This window comes from Crocodylus siamensis, chromosome 10, assembly GCF_052110815.1.
Source record: "Crocodylus siamensis isolate JL-2025a chromosome 10, ASM5211081v1, whole genome shotgun sequence".
In the NCBI taxonomy this organism is placed as follows: Eukaryota; Metazoa; Chordata; order Crocodylia; family Crocodylidae; genus Crocodylus; species Crocodylus siamensis.
This window is the reverse complement of record NC_143404.1, coordinates 5,015,666-5,035,799: the sequence shown is the minus strand read 5'-3', so window position 1 is coordinate 5,035,799 and position 20,134 is coordinate 5,015,666. Positions and strand designations below refer to the sequence as shown.

Below are 20,134 nucleotides of genomic sequence, written 5' to 3'. Positions count from 1 at the left end.
ATCAGCCAGTGGAGCTGGGAGAGAGGATTGGAGGGTCCCCTAGCCCCCAGAGCCTGAGCATACACAGCCCCTGGCCCCTACTGCTTTGGTTGTAGTCCCGCACATCACAGGCTGCCAGCGTTTAAATAAAGAGAGGGTGAGGAGCAGGTGTCAGTTTTTGCCTTAGCAAGGGGCAGGGAAATCCTGGCCTGGAGCTTTGCACCTGACCAGTGGTGAAAATGCGGCAATGACGGCGAAGTGAGATCAAGGCCACAGAGCGGGTCAGTAAGAGGACCCAGGAGTCCTGGCGCCTCCCAGTTGACAACTGGCTCCTGGCCTTGCCTCCTATTGCACTATGTAATGGTGTAAATGTTACACGTGCACACCGTGACTAAAGGTCTGACGGGTCTGCAATCATTGACCGCACAACCTTAACGATGTCACGACCTGCTTTTCCTAAGAGGAGCACCTCGTGTTACATCACACCTCTTTGGTGGGAAAGCTTGCAATGCTCACCCATGCTCCCGAGTGGTCACCGTGGGATCGACTGCAGTCCGTGAGACTGCATGACTGGTTGCGCACGAGATGGACAGGAGTTCAAGGGTGCGAGAGCTGAGGTGGGTGTGAGTGGGTGTGCAAGCTGCGGTGTAAGAGGTGTGTGAGCATTGGGCAAATACCATGCCCAAGTCAGTGATTTTTGGCTCATATCAAGTGGGGGCATCCGAATCACAAGACCTCCAGGCTTGGGTCTGCATGTAGGATGCCTGCCAGTGGATTTGGGAATCTCTAAAGTCTCAGGGTGAGAGCCTGGGATGGAGGACACTCGCCGGTTGTAGCGCCATACGGGGTATTTCGAATGATTGGGTGCTGCCTGCTCCATCGATATGGTTTTTGGAACGACTGAGTTCTGCTCAAATCGATTCGATTTGGAATTGATTTGACCTGGAACATGAAATGTATTAATAGAAAAAAAAATTGGTGTGAAATCTTGTGTATGAGTAAGATCCAGTGCTGTGAGGTGGGACGCGCGGGAGGCGGTGGGAGTTGAGAAGGGAGCCTGGGCTGTGGGAGATGATACTCCGAGACAGTGGAGTATACTCGAATTTGGCCTGAAGTACATCCTGAACCTTTCATCTGAAGGAGTGGGTAACATATAATTTATCCCTTTTCCAGTGACATGCCGAGTCCCCGGTGGGAAAGGTACAGAAATCTTCACTGGGGGAGAACAGGGGGCGGCGGAAGAGGAGCTCCACCACCTTGGGGAGAGTGCTGACGGGAGTGAGCACTGTTGATTTTATGTTTCCTGTTATTCTCTGTATATTTGTGTCGTCTGTTTATACTGGTTAACCTTCCATGGTTGTTGTCACTATTGTCTTTTAAATACAGTCTTGCGGTTGAACTTTAACTGTGGCCCATTTTAATTATCGCCTCGGGGTGGGGCCAGGCCGTAGGCCGGTGCCCAAAGGTATCTAACCCTGTGAATGCACCACTTCTTGTCAGGACCCAGGATTTCTTTGAGAAGGCCTAACAACCCTGATTGACTTTAAGAAGCCCTGGGTTCTTCACCTTCTTGCTCCAAGTCGTAGACAACACCACTCTCCACGTACCAAAGCGCTGTCCAGCAGCCAGTCTCCCCCATCCTATTGGACATGCCCAGCTCTGAGGGTCACTAAATCCATTGGCAAAACGAGGGTCGAAGGGACCGCGGGGGGGGTCACATCTAGTCCAGCCCCCTGCTCCAAGCAGGACCAGCCCCAGCTACATCATCCCAGACAAGGCTTTGTCTACCTGGGTCTTAAAAACCTTTGAGGATGGAGAGTCCACCACCTCCCTGGGCAGCCTGCTCCAGGCCCAGGAGCTTCTCCTGAGTGACCTGACAGGGACCCGGGTGCCCGGTCCTCTCCTCAAAAAGCCAGGATAGGAACAGGACTTACAGGCTGCGTCGGGAGAACATCCGGCAAGGCATCCACGGCCTCCACTGCCACTGGATCGTTTCAGGTGCTGGGATGCCGTAGACCGTGCAGGTGAGGGCCTGATGGCTCCGGCGGGAATAGATGCTCGGGGAAGACGCTTCCTTCTCGTGGATGCGCGGAGGAACTGAAATCAGCACAACGGCCGCCTGCATCACCTGGCACCATCCTGGCTGCCCCTTTGTTGAGCTGCCATCTGGACATGACCCCTTCCCTGTCCTGCTCTATTAAAAGATGGGTCTCTGGAGCTCTCTGGGCTTCATGGCAGCTGAGTCCAGCCGCAGGGGGCTCCGGGAGGCTCTTGGCCGGGTGGTGAACTGATGCAATGGACCTGAACCTCTGAAATGTGGAGGTGGGTGCACGGTGGGCGCTGCAGGGTAGGTTGCCTTCCCCCGTGGGACATCACTGATGTATCACAGCAGCTTCTGGCAACCCACCACCGCAGTCCGCTCCTGTCAGGCCCTCTCAAGAGGCACATTCAGCAGGACCAGACCATCCCAACAATGGGGTCCCTTCCTCCTGCCCCACCTTTCCCTGCTCAGACGTGTTGTTTCCATATTGAAGGGATGCAGGAGGTTCCTAACTCATCCCTGGGCTAACTCCAGTGGATTGACATGGGTGGAGACTGGGTGAGTGATTTGCTGATGGGAGCAAAGAAAGTTGCAAATACCAGCCTCTGGAGGCCAGTGGCAGAGCCAGGAAGAGGCCCCCAGGTCTTCTGGATCCCAGCCTAATGCCCTATCTACGAGGCCACGCTGAAAATGCCAGGTGTCCTTATCTCGGCACAACTGGAGGTGTTTCAAGGGGCTGGGGAAGGCGGTGACAGCTCCCAGACAGAGCCGTCTCCCTGTGAAACAATACAAAGGGCCAACGAACCCCCTGGAGACACCCCAGGGACAGGAGGCCCCCTGGCCACCCGCTGCCTTCCCATTCCTTACCATTGACGACGAGCTGGAGGCTGATGCTCTGCTCCAGCCCAGCCGGCCCGTTCCTCAGGACCAGGGTGTACGTCCCAGAGTGCTGCTCTGCCACGTCCTTGATCTGCATCGAATATTGAGATTGCCTGTTGGGAATTAACTTTCCATCCTTGTACCTGGGGGAGGCAGAGAGAAAACGCATGCACCCAGAGGAACGCTCCCGCCGAGGCATGCTCCAGGCTGGGGGGCACATGGGGGTTTCTGTCGCCCCACTTTCCTGAGGAAACAAAGGAGGGGCCTTCTGATGTCCTGGAGGGACAGACTCTAGCACCAGGAGGCCCGGGTTGCAGGGCGCCCAGCAGTGCAGGATGAGGCCCTCTGCTTTTATCCTCCATGCGACAATGACCCTAGCTACCCAGCCAGGAGAGGAGCAGCACAAATGCAGCTCTGCTCAGCCCCTTGGGCAACGTGGCAGTGCCCAGCTCCGCATCCCTGCCGCTTGCTTTCAGCACACACCCTGCTTCCCTCCCGGGCAGGGGGAAGGTGCCCACCATTGCAAAGTAGCCACCTGCCCTGTACATGGGGGGCTGCGGGCGGCGAGGACAGAGGAGGTCGAGGGATGGGAGAGCCGATGCAGCCAAAACCAGAAGTCTGACTCCAAGGGCCCATTAGGAGCGCTCTCTGCCCTGGCCGGCTGCCAGCTGCCTGGGCTTGAGCCAAGGGAGAGCACTTCCATCAGCGGCAACTGCGGGGATCTCTCAGTCAATCCCGTTAGCCAGTTCCTGGCCCCCCGGAGTGCTGGAGGGAAATCTCTCTCCCCGACAGGGCTATCCCCAGACCCGAGAGCCCCAGTCCTCCCCGCTCCCTCCGCAGTCCTGCTGGCATGACTGGCGGGTCCGAAGGAGGGGCGGGCAGGGAAAGGTGCGTTACCACTGGAACTCCGGCTGCGGGTAGGCGACGACCTTCACCGGCAGCTTCACCACATCGTCTCCTGCCGTGGCCTCGATCACGGGGCCCTTCCTCCACTCCACGTTGATGAAGGGCTTTTCTGTAGGCACCGGGGAGGGAAAGGAGATGCATGAAAGGACAGGCCCTCCAGCTGCTCTATGAGGAGTCAGCCACGTGTGGCAGGACCACGAGTGCTAGGAGTGCATGCCAGTCAGTGTGTGGAAACAGGGCTGTGCCCTTGCTGGGGTGTAAGGAAACTGCGAACACCAAGCTGCCAGCTCAGAGCTGAAATGCCGGCGGCCCCCAGCTCATCCTTGGCTTTGGGAGCTCTCACTCTGCTTTCAGGCTGTCTCTCCCCGCCACCTTCCCGGACCCCCACCGCCTGGGACACGGGGAACATCCGCTGTACCGTGCACGATGACGTCCGTGCTCTCCTGGATTATCTTCTCCCCATTGCTGGCAATGCACTTGTAATTCCCCAGGTCCTGCTGGCTCACGTTCTGGATGATGAGGATACTGGAGAGCTCCGTGTGCGTCTGCTGGGAGCGCCTCTCGGGGACCTCTGTGGCGGCCCGCTGCAGCTGCCAGTTGGAGTGGGTAGAAAGAAGGGGGTTAAAAAACAAGATGGGAGCAGTTTGGATGGGTTTCCACAGGAGGAGTCTCATGGCTTGGAGGGCTCCGGTCCTTCCCCAGTTGCTTCTCCCCGAGCCATTGTTTGAAAGATGGGCAGCTCCATTATCTGCTTCCATCCTTTGGGACCCGCTCAGCCTGGCAGCAAGCCAATCCTACAGGTCTGGGATTGTGCCAGGCCTACGATGAATCAGCCTGCGGTCCAGGTACAACTAGACCAGGAACCCTGCCGTGTTTTTACCTTTCTGAAGTTCACCAGCAACGTTACCATTGAGTACTGTTTTACAGGACAAAGTCTGGCCCGTGGCTGTTCTACCCCAGCACCTGCCAGCTGTATTTTAATCTTACCAGGAGCTAGGCAGGAGCTACCGGCATGGGTGGGCGTCTCAACAAGGAAGGAGGTCACAGGTTCCCTGCCCTGCCGCCTCCCACATTTAACCTCACTCAAATGCTGAAGTGGATGTACAACAAAGCCAATGGCACACAATAGCCCTGGTAAAACGCAAGGTAAAGAGGCGCACAGCAAGGCTGTTGTGACAGGAACAGCTGGGCGAAGCAGCCGCTTCCGCTGCCCTTGACAGACGCAGGCGCTCGGCTGCAAGTTGCAGCCCTGAAAAGCTCAAATAACCCTACTCAAGTCAAGGATGTTTGCAGTGGTTTTGCACCTGTGGAAACAAAACTGGCACTTGACCTGCAGGCTGCCAGAGAGAGGCAGAAAAGGACGGCTTGACTTTCCCGGGAGTGGAGGGAACAAAAAGTTCCCTCCTCCACCGGCTCTTGCTGCATAATGGCGAAGAGGGGCACTCGGTGGGAAGCAGCCTAGTCGCATGATCTAAATGGGATGCTCAGGCCTCAGCCAGGCAGGGTGGCCACAACTGGGATCTGAGCCTCACCATCAGCCATGGGGGGGGAGCTCACTGCCTGGCAGAGAAAAAGAGGAAAACAGGATGGAAGTTAACCCTGGACACCACGTGCCCCAGTAGCCATCGCTTCCTGGCCTGAGAACAGCACCAGCATGAGTGAAGCACCAGTCTGGAGGCTGAATGTATGGGCAGCAGCTGGGGGTGGCAGGAGGGTGTTTCAGGTACCTGTTTCCCAGGATAATCCCACTGGAAGTGCACTCCGGAGTTGAACTCAGCCCACACAGTGCAGTTCAGGACCAGTTTCTCCCCCACAAGCAGCTCCATGGCCTTCTTGGGAAACAACTGGATGTCGTACAATTCATTCCCTGACAAAACAGAGGTGAGAAGAGAAGCCATTCCTGAGTGAAGGAAATACCACGTGTCCACAGGCACATTGAGGAATTCAGCACAGCAGGGCAAAGGGCGCCAGATACCAGCCTACCTGTGATGTGGACAATGAAGAAATTGGACTTGAAAGGCTTCTTGTCAATGGCGGTTTCACACTGAATGAACCAGGAGTCCTTGATCTGGCGAGTGGGGACCAGCATCCCCTTCTTGTTGTCCCAGACAATGCTCTTCCCATCGGGGTAGAGGTCTGAGAATGGCTGGAAAGAAAGCAACCGTTTGCAACGTCTGCCGAAAGCAGAGTGGCATCTTTCTCCACTCCTTGTCTTTCATGTGAACCAACATGTCCTGCCAGCGTTTCTTGGGGGAGCGGGAGACATGCAGCAATACACCACGCTGGACCCCTGCCCTCCTCCTGCCTCCAAGTCCTTGTCATCTAGGAGCACCAAGAGCCCAGCAAGTCACCAGCGGGATGGGACTGAGTCTTCCAGGAATGGGAAAGGATAGTGATAGCGGAGGAAGCTGCCACTGCCGTCCCAAGCAGAAGCCCCAAAGGCATGAGTGCTGACCTTGTGTGGGGGCCTGCCTGGGCAAGGGGAAGGCCCCCGGCCCCCAGAGGATCCCAGGAGACCTTTGCACAATAACATGGCTCATCCTGGAAGGATGTCATGCCATTGTACCTAGCCACAAAGCAGGCTGAGAATAGAGTTGTTTTGAATGAGGAGCCCCTGGTCTCTTGGGGACGCTGGCCACCCAGTGTGTCTGAAGATCTCGACGCTCACTGCAGCAGCGACCCCAGGGGTAGATGCGAGCGGGAAATAGCATTAAACAAAGATTTTACAGCTTCAGTGGGCCAGAGCGATCCAGCAGGAAACCTGCTGGCCAGGCTTCACAGATGGCTCAAAGGGCCTGGTCAGCACCGCTCCAGCCAGCACATTGAATGAGGAAGCCAGTGGCTTGCACTTTCCATGGAAAATCTGCCCCGTGCATTTCCCAGCCCTGGCAGTGTCTACTCCAGTTCTTCTCAGCCCATTAAAACACACAGTGAAAGCAGAGAGGGTTCATGGGGGACAGGCAGGTCTCCTACCAAGTGCAGCGTGACGTTGAGGTCCGGGATAGACACCAAGCAGGGCACTCGGGTGGTCTCTTTCTTGTTGATGAGGAGCGTTTCCGGTCTGTTGATAAAGGGTTGCTCGAAATCTGAGAAAAAAGTGAGGGAAGGGGCAGGAAGAGTGGGGAAGGGGAGGAAGAAAAAATGGGTGACTTGCTGGCAAGGGTCACCCCAGCACGAGGGGGACCAGGAGGGCCACCTGGGCATTCGGGCGCTGGGAAGTTTAAAAGACCACCTGTCAACCTTGGACACACCCAGGGAATAAGTGAATATATTACTTATATTCCCAGGGAGCATGCTGGGTGGAAAGAAAGCAGGAACCCATTGGGAGCCTGGTCTGCCCTTCGTCTCCTGCTAGGACCTTCAGCCTTCCCTTATGGGAGCCCCTGCCCTCCACTCATATCCTCAGTGCTGTCTGCACTGGGCACCTCCCCTTGGACCACTTCCCCAACTCAGCCAAATGCTATTTTTTTAGAACAATGGTCAAATTTCGGCAGTGATTTAGCCACCAAAACCCTTCATGTAAAAATGAGAAAATATTCTGGGGCTTCGGGTTGCAGGCACTGCTCCAGGACTTTGCAAAAGAGGCTCTTCTTATTTGCACGACACCGCTTCTCATGACACCTTGCTAGCCCTGTGACACTGGGCAGAGCCAGCACGGACGTGCGCGTCACGAGAGAAGGCAGCCAGTGCGACCTTCCCACCCGAGGAGGAAGTGATGCATGGCCCAACGGTATGCAGATGTCATCCTGCGGAGATCCCGGCCAGGAGATAAACAGATGAGCTGAGATATCCAGGGCTTTCACCCCACCTCCGCTGGACTCTCACAAGCACAAATATTGACAGGAAGAGCGGAAACACCAGAATTAATCTTTGAAGCTGCCTTGGTAAAATGCTGTGTCTTAGGCTAAACCCTTCCGAGCCCTCCAAGAAACCGTGTTGGGCCTCAAAGGGAACATCCAGCAAACAGACGCCCCAGGGGGCACTGTCCCCCCCAGACTGCTCAGCATATTGCCCTGATCAAGCAAGACAAGGGCCCACATCTTAGGGCCCCCGCCAACCACCAACACCAGTGTGTGGACCATCCAGTTCTGTGGCCTGGACGATGTTTGCTATCAGCACAGCTCTGTGATGCAGCACCTCTCACTGCCCTCAGCACGGTGGGACAGGATAACTGGGTGATGCAGGAGACCGGGAATGAGACGCACCCCTTTCCTCTCCAAGTCTAGCTGAGGCCTCCCGTGAGTGACTGCCCTCAGGAAGCCCATCGTGGACCAGGACACTGTTGTGCCAGGCTCACAACGAGATGGCCCCTGGCCCAGGGAAGGGCCGCGCTATGCGAACGGGCAGGGCCTCCCGGCAGGACCTCTGCCGCATTATTCACTCTCCCTTCCATCCACATCAGGACCTGGAAATAAAAGTGAGGACAAATGGCGACTTTTCAATGACGACCACTGCACTGCATAGGAAAAGAGCTCTTGATGCTTTTCATGGCCATGGAGCCACGTCATAAAATCCAGCACCACCAGTAGCCTCCTTTCAGGCAGCCTCCGCCAAAAGAGGATCAGCGTGATCCATCCCCTGCTCCCCATAGCCCTATGTTAGCCGCAGAGTCCTTCCCACTTCTGAGCGCAGCAGCCTGCCACATGTTTTTAGTGCAAGCAATACAGCAGTGGTTCCCAAACAAGAGGTCATGACCCCCAATACGGTCGAAGGACTTAATGAATGAGTTTGCAAAGCCTCATTACAGTGATTGGGACTGGCTTGGAAACCCAGTCATGGACTGACTGGGAATGGGACTGCCCTGGAAAAAAAGTGGGAACTGCTGCAGGAGAGGTTCATGCTTTTAGGCTCCAGTTTTAATTCCAGCTGCAATGCCAGGAACCGAACAGCCCTAGAAAACAAGCAACCTTCTCATCCCTGGGAGATTGCACCCGTCAGGTCAATACTGAGATCCCCCCCCAGCCGGGGCCGCAAGAGAGGTTTGCTGCAAATGCCGAACAGGTGCGAAACACAGGCTCTTCTGTTGCTTTCATCCATACAAGGCTTTTGCCGTGATTTCTTTTACTCATCAATTACTTGATTGTTTCAGGCAAAGGGTTACTTAATCCCTGTGGCTGTATATAACAGGTCCTCCAAGGTACGCTTGAAGAACAGCCACTGATAGTTTTATAAAAGGCCTCAAACCAGACGAGGAGATGAGATGATGAATTTTTGGGATGGAAATTCCTGCCAAGTCCTTTCTGTTGCTGGCTGTTGTTTTCAGTTTGGTAATGGAGGAAGATTTGCTCTGAAATAGCAGCACCACGTTGCCCACGAGTGCTCCTTCCCCAGGGGCAGAATCCAAGCGTGGACCCATAGCTAATGCCCATAACTCACACCAAAGCAAGCGCAATGAGCTTTGAAATGCCCGCACCATATCTGTCCTCAGCTGGCTTCTCCTGTGAAATCTGCCCACGTGGACACTGGAAATATTTCTTACACGGGGAAGTGATGGAGCTGAAACAAGATCTGGGCCCAGGGCAGGGAGGACTAGGTGAAATTCTGCGGCCATTACGCAGTGAATGCCTGCCAGCAGCTGGTGCATGCATCTGGGATGACCTGATACTTTACCCCTCTTAGACGGTGCAGCCACTTGCCATCCAAGACGAAGATGCCCTTGGAGTCAGGACCCAACAGGTCAGACTTTGGGATCTAGTCCAATCCACCTCTTGCACCATTAGGTACATAAGGCAAAAGTCAACCATTGCCAACTAATCCTACCCTCCGCTCCTCCAACTGATTCAAGTTGTCGACTAGGACGGTCATTGCTTCAGTCGCCCTCTTGCTGCAAAGGTTCCTTCTGCCTGGACACCCGGAACAGGGCTTCTACAGGCAGCCTGTGGTTTGGCTCTTTTTTAAGAGTGATTTGGATGGAGAAACTCTGTGTTTGCTTTTAGCAGCTGAGGTCTGCAGATTTGCTTCTCCATTTACTTCTGTTTCTTTTCACTGGTTGTTCATGGAGCTTCAATGGTCAGAGAGACACTTAACTGGCCATCTACTTAGGTACTTACACAAACCCTGATATCACAGCATCGGAGGAGCCTCTGGCACTCATGGATGCATCTTCGCAACACACCTGACACAGAGAAGGCTTATCTCCTTTAACAGGGCAGGAGCCAAGTTGCAGAAAGTTTAAGCAGCTTGCCTGAGGGAATCCATGACAGGGACCAGAGCTGATCCTAGATCTCTTGCATCTTGGGCTGGCGCCTCAGCCCCCGAGACCCTGATGCCTCCCCACCGGCGGCCCAGACTGAGCTGCTTTTCCACTGCAGTCATCGCAGCGGCAGGAGCAATCTTGTGTGTGCATTTCTGGTGCTACCCTGGCCCTGCCAAAAATGTTGTCTTATAGATCACAACCTTCCCAGCTCACGGTGACAACACAGACTAGAAAAGGAGCAAATGATGGCCCACTCCTTCCAGCGGGCAGATGATCCATCTTCACAGCATGAGCTTTTAGCTTTGGCGCAAGCAGAATGGGGGGACCGTCAGTGAGGGCAGGGAGTTAATGCAGCAGCTCTTCACCTCTGCAGACCTTGGGGTTTGACTCAGGTCACACAGTTGCATCTAATAAGAGACACAATTCATACCTGGGGGACAGACGCTCTTACAGAAACTTGCCTCCTAATTCTGCCTGGCGTAGCAGCGAGTCTCCAGCCAGGTGAGGCCCAGGCACCACAGAAGGCAGCTGATATAACTGGACGAGGTTCTGCAAGTCGGGGCTGATGGGCACGGCCACGTCCAGCCGGGTCCGTCGGAGCCTGCCTGCGCTCTGCCCTGTCCCCTGCCGCCTACGGGTCCAGCACTGCACGGAGCACCACAGGGCTCAGTCCTGCACCGGGGCTGCTCTTCGCAGAGCCCGGCAGCCCTTGACTTTTGTGCAGACTGAGCTCCTCGAAGGGCCAGCGCTCTGCCCGGGGGACAGCGCGGAGCTGAAAATTCCTGCATTCCAGACGGACGGGAACAACCCCCCGGCACCGCTGTGATTGAATCCCGGGCAGAGCAGAGCTCCAGCCGCCCTGCAGAAGGGGACGGATATTGGTCCTCTCAGCATGGGGGGACAGCCCTCCGCCCTCCGCCCTCCAGCCGCCTTTCTGCAGACAAGAGGACGGGCATGTTTATGGAGGAGACTTGCAGGATATGAGCGGTGAGCTCAGCTCTGGAAGACGTGTCGCTGCCTGAGGGCAAGGCTGCACTTTGTAACACTTCTTTCATTCGGTCCGTGCCCCCTGCTCAGTCATGCTGGCATCTCCGATCTCTTGGGGGCTGTCCGCTTCTTGGGGTCGATGCAGCTCCAATGGAACTGGACAAAAGCAAGGGGTCCTCCCCACCCAGGGACCCTGCCAGCCCACGGTCACTTTTCCCCAAAACAGGCCTTTCCTAACACCTGTCCTAGGGAACCTTCCCACTCGCTCAGAAGCTCCCGGGGCCAAGCAGGTCCCAGCGCTGCAAGCCTCGCTCAGCTACAAGGATGTTGCCCCTTCCTCAGATTTATGCCCAGAGCAACACAGTTTTGCTGCGCCCTCAGTGCTAGGTGTGCCGTGCTGCCAGGCCACACCGAAGAGACACGGGTCTAAGCCAACGGGAGGGCTGGAGCGACAGGGGAAATGATGGGACAGAAGCGTGCATGGAGGCCAGGCTGGTCCCAGCATCAGCTACGTGTTTATCAGGCTCCTTTTAGAGAGGGGATGGCCCCTTCCTGCCAGGACCGACTCTGACCGCTCAGCTGCTTCTCCTCGGTGTACTCCCTGAAGGGTTTCGTGTGGCCCGGCTCCCCTAGCCCTCCCTTCGCCCTTGCCCCTGAGCCCTGGCCTCTTACCTCTCACAAACACGTAGGTGCTGACCGCTGTGGTGCCCTCAATTTTGGCTTTGATGTACTTGTAGTAGCAGCAGTAGTAGCCTGTGTCATTAGCCTGGGTCTCCGTCAGCACCAAGATCTTGCAGTAGGGCTTTGCGTCAGTGCCCTCGCAGTCGTCCTGCCGGACAGTCCGGCTGCCGCTGATGCTCACCAGCACGGCTGACTCGCTCTCCTTTTCGCTCTGGACAGGATCCGCCCGGCCCCCAGGCCACGACCACTCCAGGGGGTGCTGCCCTCTTCACAGAAACAAAGGAAGAGTTAGCCAGGCCCAAGGACTCACACGGCTAATCCACGCTTAGCCTGTCCTCTCTCTGCACAAGCGTCTGGCTCCCACCCTTCATACCAGACCACGCTTCTTCCTGGGACTGACCAGGGGAAGGGGGAACCAGATACTCCCCGAGACCAGCTCTGCCCAAGTCTGTAGGTGCCCAGGTGAACGCCGCTGCGCGGGTGGTGCCCAGAGGGGCAGGGGCATGGCCTGTGGGCCGAAAGGGGTGCAGTGTGATGATGAAAACCCACGGCTCCACGAGCCCAGCCGGTGACAAAGAGGAAGAGAGAGATGCCCCCTTTCCTGCAAGACACCAGCACGCTTCATCCACGGAGTCTCCCTTTCCTGAGCGCCCCTGACTCCACGTGCGACTGGTCTGCTCCAGCTCTCACGAAACAATGGGTGTTGCCCCCTGCCTAGCTCCTGTAACACAACGGGTGTCTCATCATCTCCTCCGGGGCCCATGGTTTCACGCTGCTTATACTGACTCCAGAGCAGGATGCAGAGGGAAAGGATCCGCTTATCCAAGATCTCCCTCCCCATTACTCAGAAGAGTTTTCAGCAGTAAAGAAAGCATATAGACATGACACCCTCTGCCTCTGGCTCATGGCTGGTGACTCAGGCTCGGGTGTGAAACAGGGAGTAGGTAGGAGGACGGAAAGGGGAGAGGAACTGACTGGGAAGAAAACAGCAGAAAGGAAGCAGGGACAGAGATGAAGTCAAGGAGAGGGAAACCAAGGGGAAGCTAGAAACTCATTGAACTTCCTTGAATCCAGCTGCGGGGCCTATTCATCCCTCTCATATTGGCAGCCAGTCGCCTTCCAGGCAAGTGCTCCAGCACAGTTGTTCAGGTGCCTAGCGTGCTCCCTGCGGGCCAGCTCAAGCTTCGCCCGGGCTAGAAAGGATGGTCAGCCTTGAGGAAGCCCCCAGGGCTGGCCTGCCGCCTTCCAGGGATGTCCAGGAAAACTCACGGCATCGAGCACACGTGTGCCCCCGACGAACAGAGCCTGGGGTTTCCAGGCAGACACACATCTGTGCAAACACGTGCTCACACGCACTCTGACAGCTGGACACACTTACTGAAAACGCAGCGCTGATGGATTCTTCGCAGAAGGTTTCTCGCAGCAAACTTGGAGCCCCTTCCACAAAAATGCCTCGTCTGCACTTTCAGATGCTTTGGCAAGCGTAGCTAACCCCCAAAGCCCCATGCCTCTAGCTGGAGTGGTTGGGCTGGAAGTCCTTGTGCTGGGAGAGCCTCTTTCACTGGGCAAACTGGTTGCAGCTGTACTGGTAAAGGCACACTTTGCTGGTACAAGCCATTAAGGCGGGTTGCCAGGACAGCAAGTACTTGAGGTGTGTGCGCCCGAAAGCTTGCAGAAAAATATATATGTTTTTGCAAATTCTTAGTTGGTCTAATAAAAGGTATCATCTCTGAAGCAAGAGTTCGAGAGTTTTGCATTTCTTTTGGTCTCAGACCAACATGGCTACCAAATAAATCCCTGAAATGTAGAACTGGGGCCAGTTTAGCTGGCGCTGGGAGAGGATAGTGAAGAGGAAATGAGACAAGAGGGCACAATGAAAGAGCACCTGAGATTGTACGGGATGGGATTCCTGTGTGCAGTGCTGGAGATGATGCCATGCTTTCCTCTCTGCATTTGTCCTCAGCAAAGGATTTTCCTTCCTGCACAGACCCTGCCTTGCAGGGGAGGCTGGATGGAGCTCCCTTCCAGACAGGGCCTTTAATTAGCTACAGAGGCCCCTGGGGACTGATTTAATTGCCCTCTCTCACCTGCTCCAGCCTCCACATAGGTCCCAGCCCTGCCGATATGTGGACCAGCATTAAGTAGGGCACGGTGAGAGATTAACCAGTTCAGAGAGGCATACGCTTTCATAGATGACAAGCTATTTTATCTGAGGCCATCATCTGTTGTCAGGGTTTGTAATGGTTAATGCAAACCACAGGTTTGGAAGAGATGCTCAGGGCATAAGGCAATCTCTATCTTGGAGAGGCTTAAGGGGGAGGAGGAAATGACCTTACATCTGCTCCTGCAGGACTGTTAAACCGTCATCCGAATCAATCAACGCCAGGCATAGTTGGAGATAGGATACGGGGTTGGGTGGACCTCAGGGCCGGTCCATCCAGCAACTCCTACATCGCCCTGCTTTCCGCAGCAGTGCAGCCTGCTCGGGGTAGGACTCAGGAGTGGGTTGCCTTCTCCACTGATCAGACTCAAGAATAAGGATGCCTGTTTGCTTACAAAGACGCTTTGTCGACTCCGGTCCGGAGTCCGTCTCGAGCATAAGCCAAGCGAGGGCTACGCTGCCTCGCCTGTGGAGCGCAGGAAGCAGGAGGCACGTCAAGAAGGAGCTGGTGCAGCTTCCACGGCGGGGGGTGCTGGCTGGGAAGAGAGTGCAGCCAAGGGACGTGCAGATCCAACACGTTGGCCGAGCAGTCTCCTACGGGATGCGATGGGTTTGCTCTGAAGCACTTGCAGCTGCCCGCTTCTGGGAACCTTTGCCTGGGGCGTGGGAGGACGAGTGGGGGCAGGTGGAGCTCCCGTGATGGACAGTCCAGCTGCTGCCCTTGTCCAGTCATCCCGGGCCCTTTACTGCTCCGGTATCGCCAGCTACAGACCGAATTGTGCCTTCAGTGACACCTGAGCAGCCCTCTCCTTCAGTGGTGCTGCACAGGTGTAAATGCCCGGGCTCTGTGTGTCGGCCTCAAGATGCCTGCTGGTGCCTGAGATGGGATGGAAACCATGCCTTGCTCAGCCCTAGCAAGCTAACACCGAAAATGTCTGCTCATGGCTCACGTGAGCAAATGTGACTGAATGGGGAGTGGGGAGGGGCTGTTTTTATACTGAGAACAAGGTGCTTTCAGTCTTGGATGGAGCATGAGCATAGTTTCACTAGGATGCAACGTGCCAGAGTTGGGGACTCCGGGTTAGATTCAATCCCGTCTCTTAGTTATGCAGGAGTGCTATGTTTTAAAACATGCATTTGGCTTTTTAAGTTGAAACCAGAAACAAATGGTAAACTCTCTTCCCCTCACCAGACTCGGACCCCTCTTCCCAGCGAGTCTGCTCACGCTCTCTCTGCAGATCCTGTTCCTCAAAAGCCCAGGGCAACAGGATTGGTAGCAGGATGGCTGTGCTTATTAGCAATATCTCAAGGTTTTAAGGCCCAGACTACATTATAGGGCCTCAAAGCCTCTCGCATTTGTTCAGGCATTCCTGGTGCTGTGTACGGAGCAGAATAATGCTGGGAGTCTCCAGAGTTTCCGCTGTTTGTTTACCACATGGGATTTTCATCCCTTCTCAAACCCACTGTTTTATTAACCATCAAGGCTAGCAGCGGTTGAGTGATGAGTATATACACATGTACCCAAGCAGGGCCAATACAAACAGACCTGCTGACCGGTCCTGGGTAGTGCTAAAGGCATGCATTCCTGCATCACGTGACACTGGATTGAATTCGGAGCTGGGGAGAGGCGTGATGTGTGGGCACATGCATGTGGGGGCAGACCGAGGTGGGAGTGACGTCGGGTCAGGCTCGTTTCGAATCGCCTCTGTGTTTGTGTTTGGACCGCTGAGCTTTGGAAGAGGCCCGGGGAGCAGTTTCTGGACAGCTCCCTCCCTCCTGCCCTTCCCCGGCAGCGCTCTGCTTCATTATGCTGCTCCAGCCGGGGCCCATCTGCCAGCTCTTGTGACTGCTCCTCTCTGCTGAGAGGTAGGAGAAAGGCAGTGCTGGTGCCAGCTAGGAACAGATGCCGCACAGACTTCTCTGCAGCTGCATACATGAATAGCCCAAGTCTTCTCCAAAAGGATGCTCTTCAAGGGAGACAGGCCACTGACAGCTCTCTTCTTCCCGGCCCAGCGCTCTCCACCTCCCCACGCGCAGACAGACGGGGCAAAAGCTTCAGTGGGCTTGCGAGCCGATCTCATGGAAGGAGACCGTCTAACTCGGGGGGGGACTTAGAGGAGCCAAGCAGGGGTTTGCTGCATCTGCCGCACAAGAGCGCAGTCCTGTCTCTTCCCCATGCTCCCTGAGAGCTGCCACGGGGGCATGGCTGTGCCCTTCTGTTCCTACAGCTCCACAATAGCTGCTTGCTTCCTTGTCACCCTGAGCTGGGAGGGGGCCAGGGACAAACTTTCCTTCTGCCAGTGGAATATTTGGGCAGCCACAGGCAGCCCCCAAGCAGCAATGTGAGCTCATCGCCCCGCGGCGAACCGCAATGCTCTCTGCCCTTTCCCGGGCGTCAAGGCCAGCCCCGGTGCACCCGAGCGCGCGACACCTGAGTGGGGACGCGTTAGGCAGGCAAGCAGTGGGGTGAGCGCGGCGCCCGGTGCACTTCTTCCCTCCGGGGCTCCCTGTTGCTGTGCAAGCAGCTCTGGTGGGCTCTGCGCCAGTATTCATGAGACGGAAAGGCACAAAGTCTCCGCTTCCCCTCTGGCATGGGCTGCGGAGGGCATGAATACAGAGATTCATCCCGATAGTCCTTCCTTCCTTCTTAGGACTCAAACTAATAAAAGATGCACTGTGTGCACGGACATCACCCTCTTGGCCCTTGGCTGTTATATGCTTTGACTCAGTCATTTTGGTCTGTTCGCGGTCAGCCCGAGTGCCCAGGGCTGATCTGTAATTCTGGAAAGGAGAGGGAGTATTTTTATATGGGGCCCAGCCTGGTCTGTGCAAGGGAACAAAAGCCAGTGGGTTTGCAGAGGGAGCCTAGCTCTCCGCCTAAATGCTGTTTAACAGGCTTGGACTAACGGGGCCGGAGGCAGATGCCAGCAGCAGGCAGAGAGCATGGTTTGTGGGGTGACAACGAGGACAAGCAAAGACCACGTGCAGCTTGACTCCCAGAAGGAGCCGTCAGACACAAATCATCCCCCTGCCCCACCCTGGCACTCTTCCCTCGCCTCCTCTGCCCTTGGCGGCCTGGATGCTTGTGTATTTTGCTGCCATAACCCTTCCTCGCCCATTAACGCGAGCCGTGTCCTGTCAGGGTGGTCTGTGGTCTAGGGGGGAGACTTGGAGACAGCTGGGCCTAATTAAAAATGCATGAACCCGTAAGAATGAAAAGCAAATTCAAGTGATGGAGTGGCTGGGGGCGGTGGAGGGGAGGATGACTCCGTAGCTGCCTTCTCAGCAAAATGATCTCCTCAAGATGCTAGAGAAACACGGGCGCGAGAGGCCAGGAAGGCCCAGGAGGGAGCATCTGAATCCGGTCTTCACTGGGACCTGTGCAGGTGTGGAGGATCTGTGCAAGGCCACAGCCCCCAGGACTTCCACGAGCCGATCGCCGCTCGGGCACCAGAAGGACCCCAGTGGGGAACACAGCTTAATGGGAGCATAGCCTTCACAAACCTGTCCTTTATATGCCTTCTTTGGCCCAGTCTTCACAGGCAAGGGCAGCTCCCAGACTACTGCACCGGGCACCACATTTTGGGGAGGAGGGGAGCAGCCAACAGCGGTGAAAGAACAGGTCAGGGACTATTTAGAAAAGCTGGACGTGTACAAGACCATGGGGCTGGATGAGATGCACCCAAGGGTGCTGAGGGAGTTGGCTGATGAAACTGCAGAGCCATCGGCCATCGTCTTTGAAAACTCATGGCAATCAGGAGAGGTCCCGGACGACTGAAAAAGGGCAATCATAGTGTCCATATTCAAGAAAAAGGAGGACCCAGGGAACTACAGACCAGTCAGCCTCAACTTAGTCCCTGGAAAATCCTGGAGCAGATCCTCCAGGGATTCATTTCTAAGCACTTGGAGGAGAAAAGAGTGATCAGGAGCAGTCGGCATGGATTCACCGGGTGCAAGTCATGCCTGACCAACCTGACTGCCTTCTGCAACAAGGTGACTGCTCTGTGGATGCGGGGAGACCGGTGGATGTGGTGGGCCTTGATTTTAGCAGGGCTTTTGATATGGTCTCCCACACGATTCTTGCAGGCAAGATAAGAGAGTATGAGCTAGATGAATGGACTGTAGAGTGGTTAGAAACCTGGTTGGAACATCGGGCTCAGAGGGTAGCAATCAATGCTCGATGTCTAGTTGGCAGCCGGTATCACGTGGAGTGCCCCAGGGGTCGGTCCTGGGGCTGGTTTTGTTCAATGTCTTCATTAACGACCCGGAAGATGGCAGAGTGCACCCTCAGCAAGTCTGCAGATGACACTGAGCTGGGGGGAGTAGTAGATACACTGGAGGGCAGGGCTGGGATTCAGAGTGACCTCAGCCAACTGGAGGGTTGGGCCAAAGGGAATCTCCTGAGGTTCAACAAGGACAAGTGTAAGGTCCAGCACTGAGGCCTGAACAATCCTCTGCACTGGTGCAGGCTGGGGGGGACGGGCTGGGCAGCAGCTCTGCAGAAAAGGACCTGGGTGTGACAGGGGACAAGAAGCTGAACAGGAGCCGGCAGTGTGCCCTCATTGCCAAGAAAGCTAATGGGATCCTGGGCTGCACTGGCGGTGCCAGCAGATCGAGGGCAGTGACCCTTCCCCTCTATTCAGCACTGTTGAGGCCACATCTGGAGTCCTGTGTCCAGTTTCTGGGCCCCCACTGCAGAAAGGATGTGGACACATTGGAGAGAGTCCAGTGGAGGGCAATGGAAATGGTTCAGGGGCTGGGGCACATGACTGGTGAGGGAAGGCTGAGCGAACTGGGCTCATTTAGTCTAGAGAAAAGGAGACTGAGGGGGATTGAATAGCAGCCTTCAGCTCCCTGCAGGGGGCTCGAAAGAGGATGGAGCTGGGCTGGTCTCAGTGGGGGCGGATGACAGGACAAGGAACAAAGGTCATAAGTTGCAGCAAGGGAGGTTTAAGATAGATATGAGGAAACATTTTCCCATTAGGAGGGTAGTAAAGCACTGGAACAGGTGACCCAGAGAGGTGGTGGGGTCTCCCTCCTTGGAGGTTTTTAAGACCCAGGTAGACAAAGCCCTGGCTGGGATGATGTAGGTGGGACTGGTTCTGCTTTGAGCAGGGGGTTGGACTAGATGTGACCTCCCGAGGTCCCTCCAACCCTTGTTTTCTATGACTCTAAGGCACAGGGACCACCCCCACCCTGCTCTATTTGCAGGGACCCCAGTGAGCTTTGGCTGGGCCTGCATCCCACTGAAAGCCTGGAAGCGTAGGCCAGAGTTGCTCCTGGTTTGCCCTGCCAGGACACGGCTCGCACGAATGGGCACCTCTGGTGTTTGCAGGATACAAAGAGAGGCTTTTGCTCACTGTGCTTGGTCTGCAAACGAGACCCTTTTCTGCTCTGCATGGCTTTCTTCCGTGTACACGGATGCATACAGAGCGTATAGCTAAGGATGCAATGTTAGCATAATGGCTATTTCCTGTCCCAGTGTGGGGAGCTTAAGAGAAGGGCTTTGCACTCCACAGTGAACAGGCAGGAATATGCATAGAGCAAGGCCTGGGGTGCTCACTGCAAGGGACTGTTTGTGTGTGCCCACCTGTCTCTAACCCTCATTTGTCCTCCGTGCCCAACAATGACCCGTAGGCACCGCATGGGTCTGGCCTTTCCCTGCCCTGCCTTCATGTAGGAATACCTGCCTTTCATGCCACCTACAGAACGGCTCCCAGACCTGACATGGGCAGCTATTCAGATGCAGATGAAGGGAGGAGAGCTCTTCTCTTGCTGCATGTGGGGGTTAAAGGGTGTCAGGACCCCTAGCACTGCCTACAAGCCAAGATGCAACTGGAGGTGCCAGCCAGCATCTTTTCAGAGTGCAAAACAGTGCAGCAGGGGCTGGCACAGCTGGTGCAGCTCATGCATGTACCCCACTGTTGACAGCCAGTGCTGCCCAGGTCAGCCACGCACACTGCACCCACCTGGGACATGCAGCTTGGGCTTGCAGTTTGTTGCTCCAGGCTGCTCTGCCAATGCAGGAGGCCTCCTCATGCCCACTGGCGGCAGTCTTCCTAACTTGGGGAACAGTGCTGGCTGGAGAGCCCCAGAGAAAGGCCTCCCATTGAGGCCGTGCGCAGCACGGGCACCAGCAGCACAGTGCAAGCCTCTCCCAGCACTCCCACTGCTCCCAAGCCCATTCACTGCTTTGCTGAGAAAGGATCCGCACAGATACTGAAATCTCTGGGATGTGATTAAAAGCCCTTTGGGAATGAAACGGAGGCCAATGCAACTATTTCTTTCCTCCACCACCAAGGTC

At 55.7% G+C, this 20,134-nt stretch overlaps 1 protein-coding gene across 3 annotated transcripts in view; it reads right to left on the bottom strand.

The window, feature by feature from the left end:
• The window catches only part of FLT4 (fms related receptor tyrosine kinase 4), a 73,328-nt gene that overhangs the window by 25,779 nt on the left and 27,415 nt on the right, over nt 1-20,134 (bottom strand). For all 3 annotated transcript variants that reach the window (XM_090064931.1, XM_090064929.1, XM_090064930.1), the window contains exons 3-10: nt 11,661-11,935; nt 6,779-6,891; nt 5,789-5,951; nt 5,533-5,672; nt 4,224-4,395; nt 3,797-3,914; nt 2,888-3,042; nt 1,914-2,076 (exon numbers count right to left, since the gene is read on the bottom strand). In XM_090064931.1, coding sequence (XP_089921057.1) covers nt 1,914-2,076; nt 2,888-3,042; nt 3,797-3,914; nt 4,224-4,395; nt 5,533-5,672; nt 5,789-5,951; nt 6,779-6,891; nt 11,661-11,935 — 1,299 coding nt within the window. The remainder of the gene's footprint in view (nt 1-1,913; nt 2,077-2,887; nt 3,043-3,796; nt 3,915-4,223; nt 4,396-5,532; nt 5,673-5,788; nt 5,952-6,778; nt 6,892-11,660; nt 11,936-20,134) is intronic.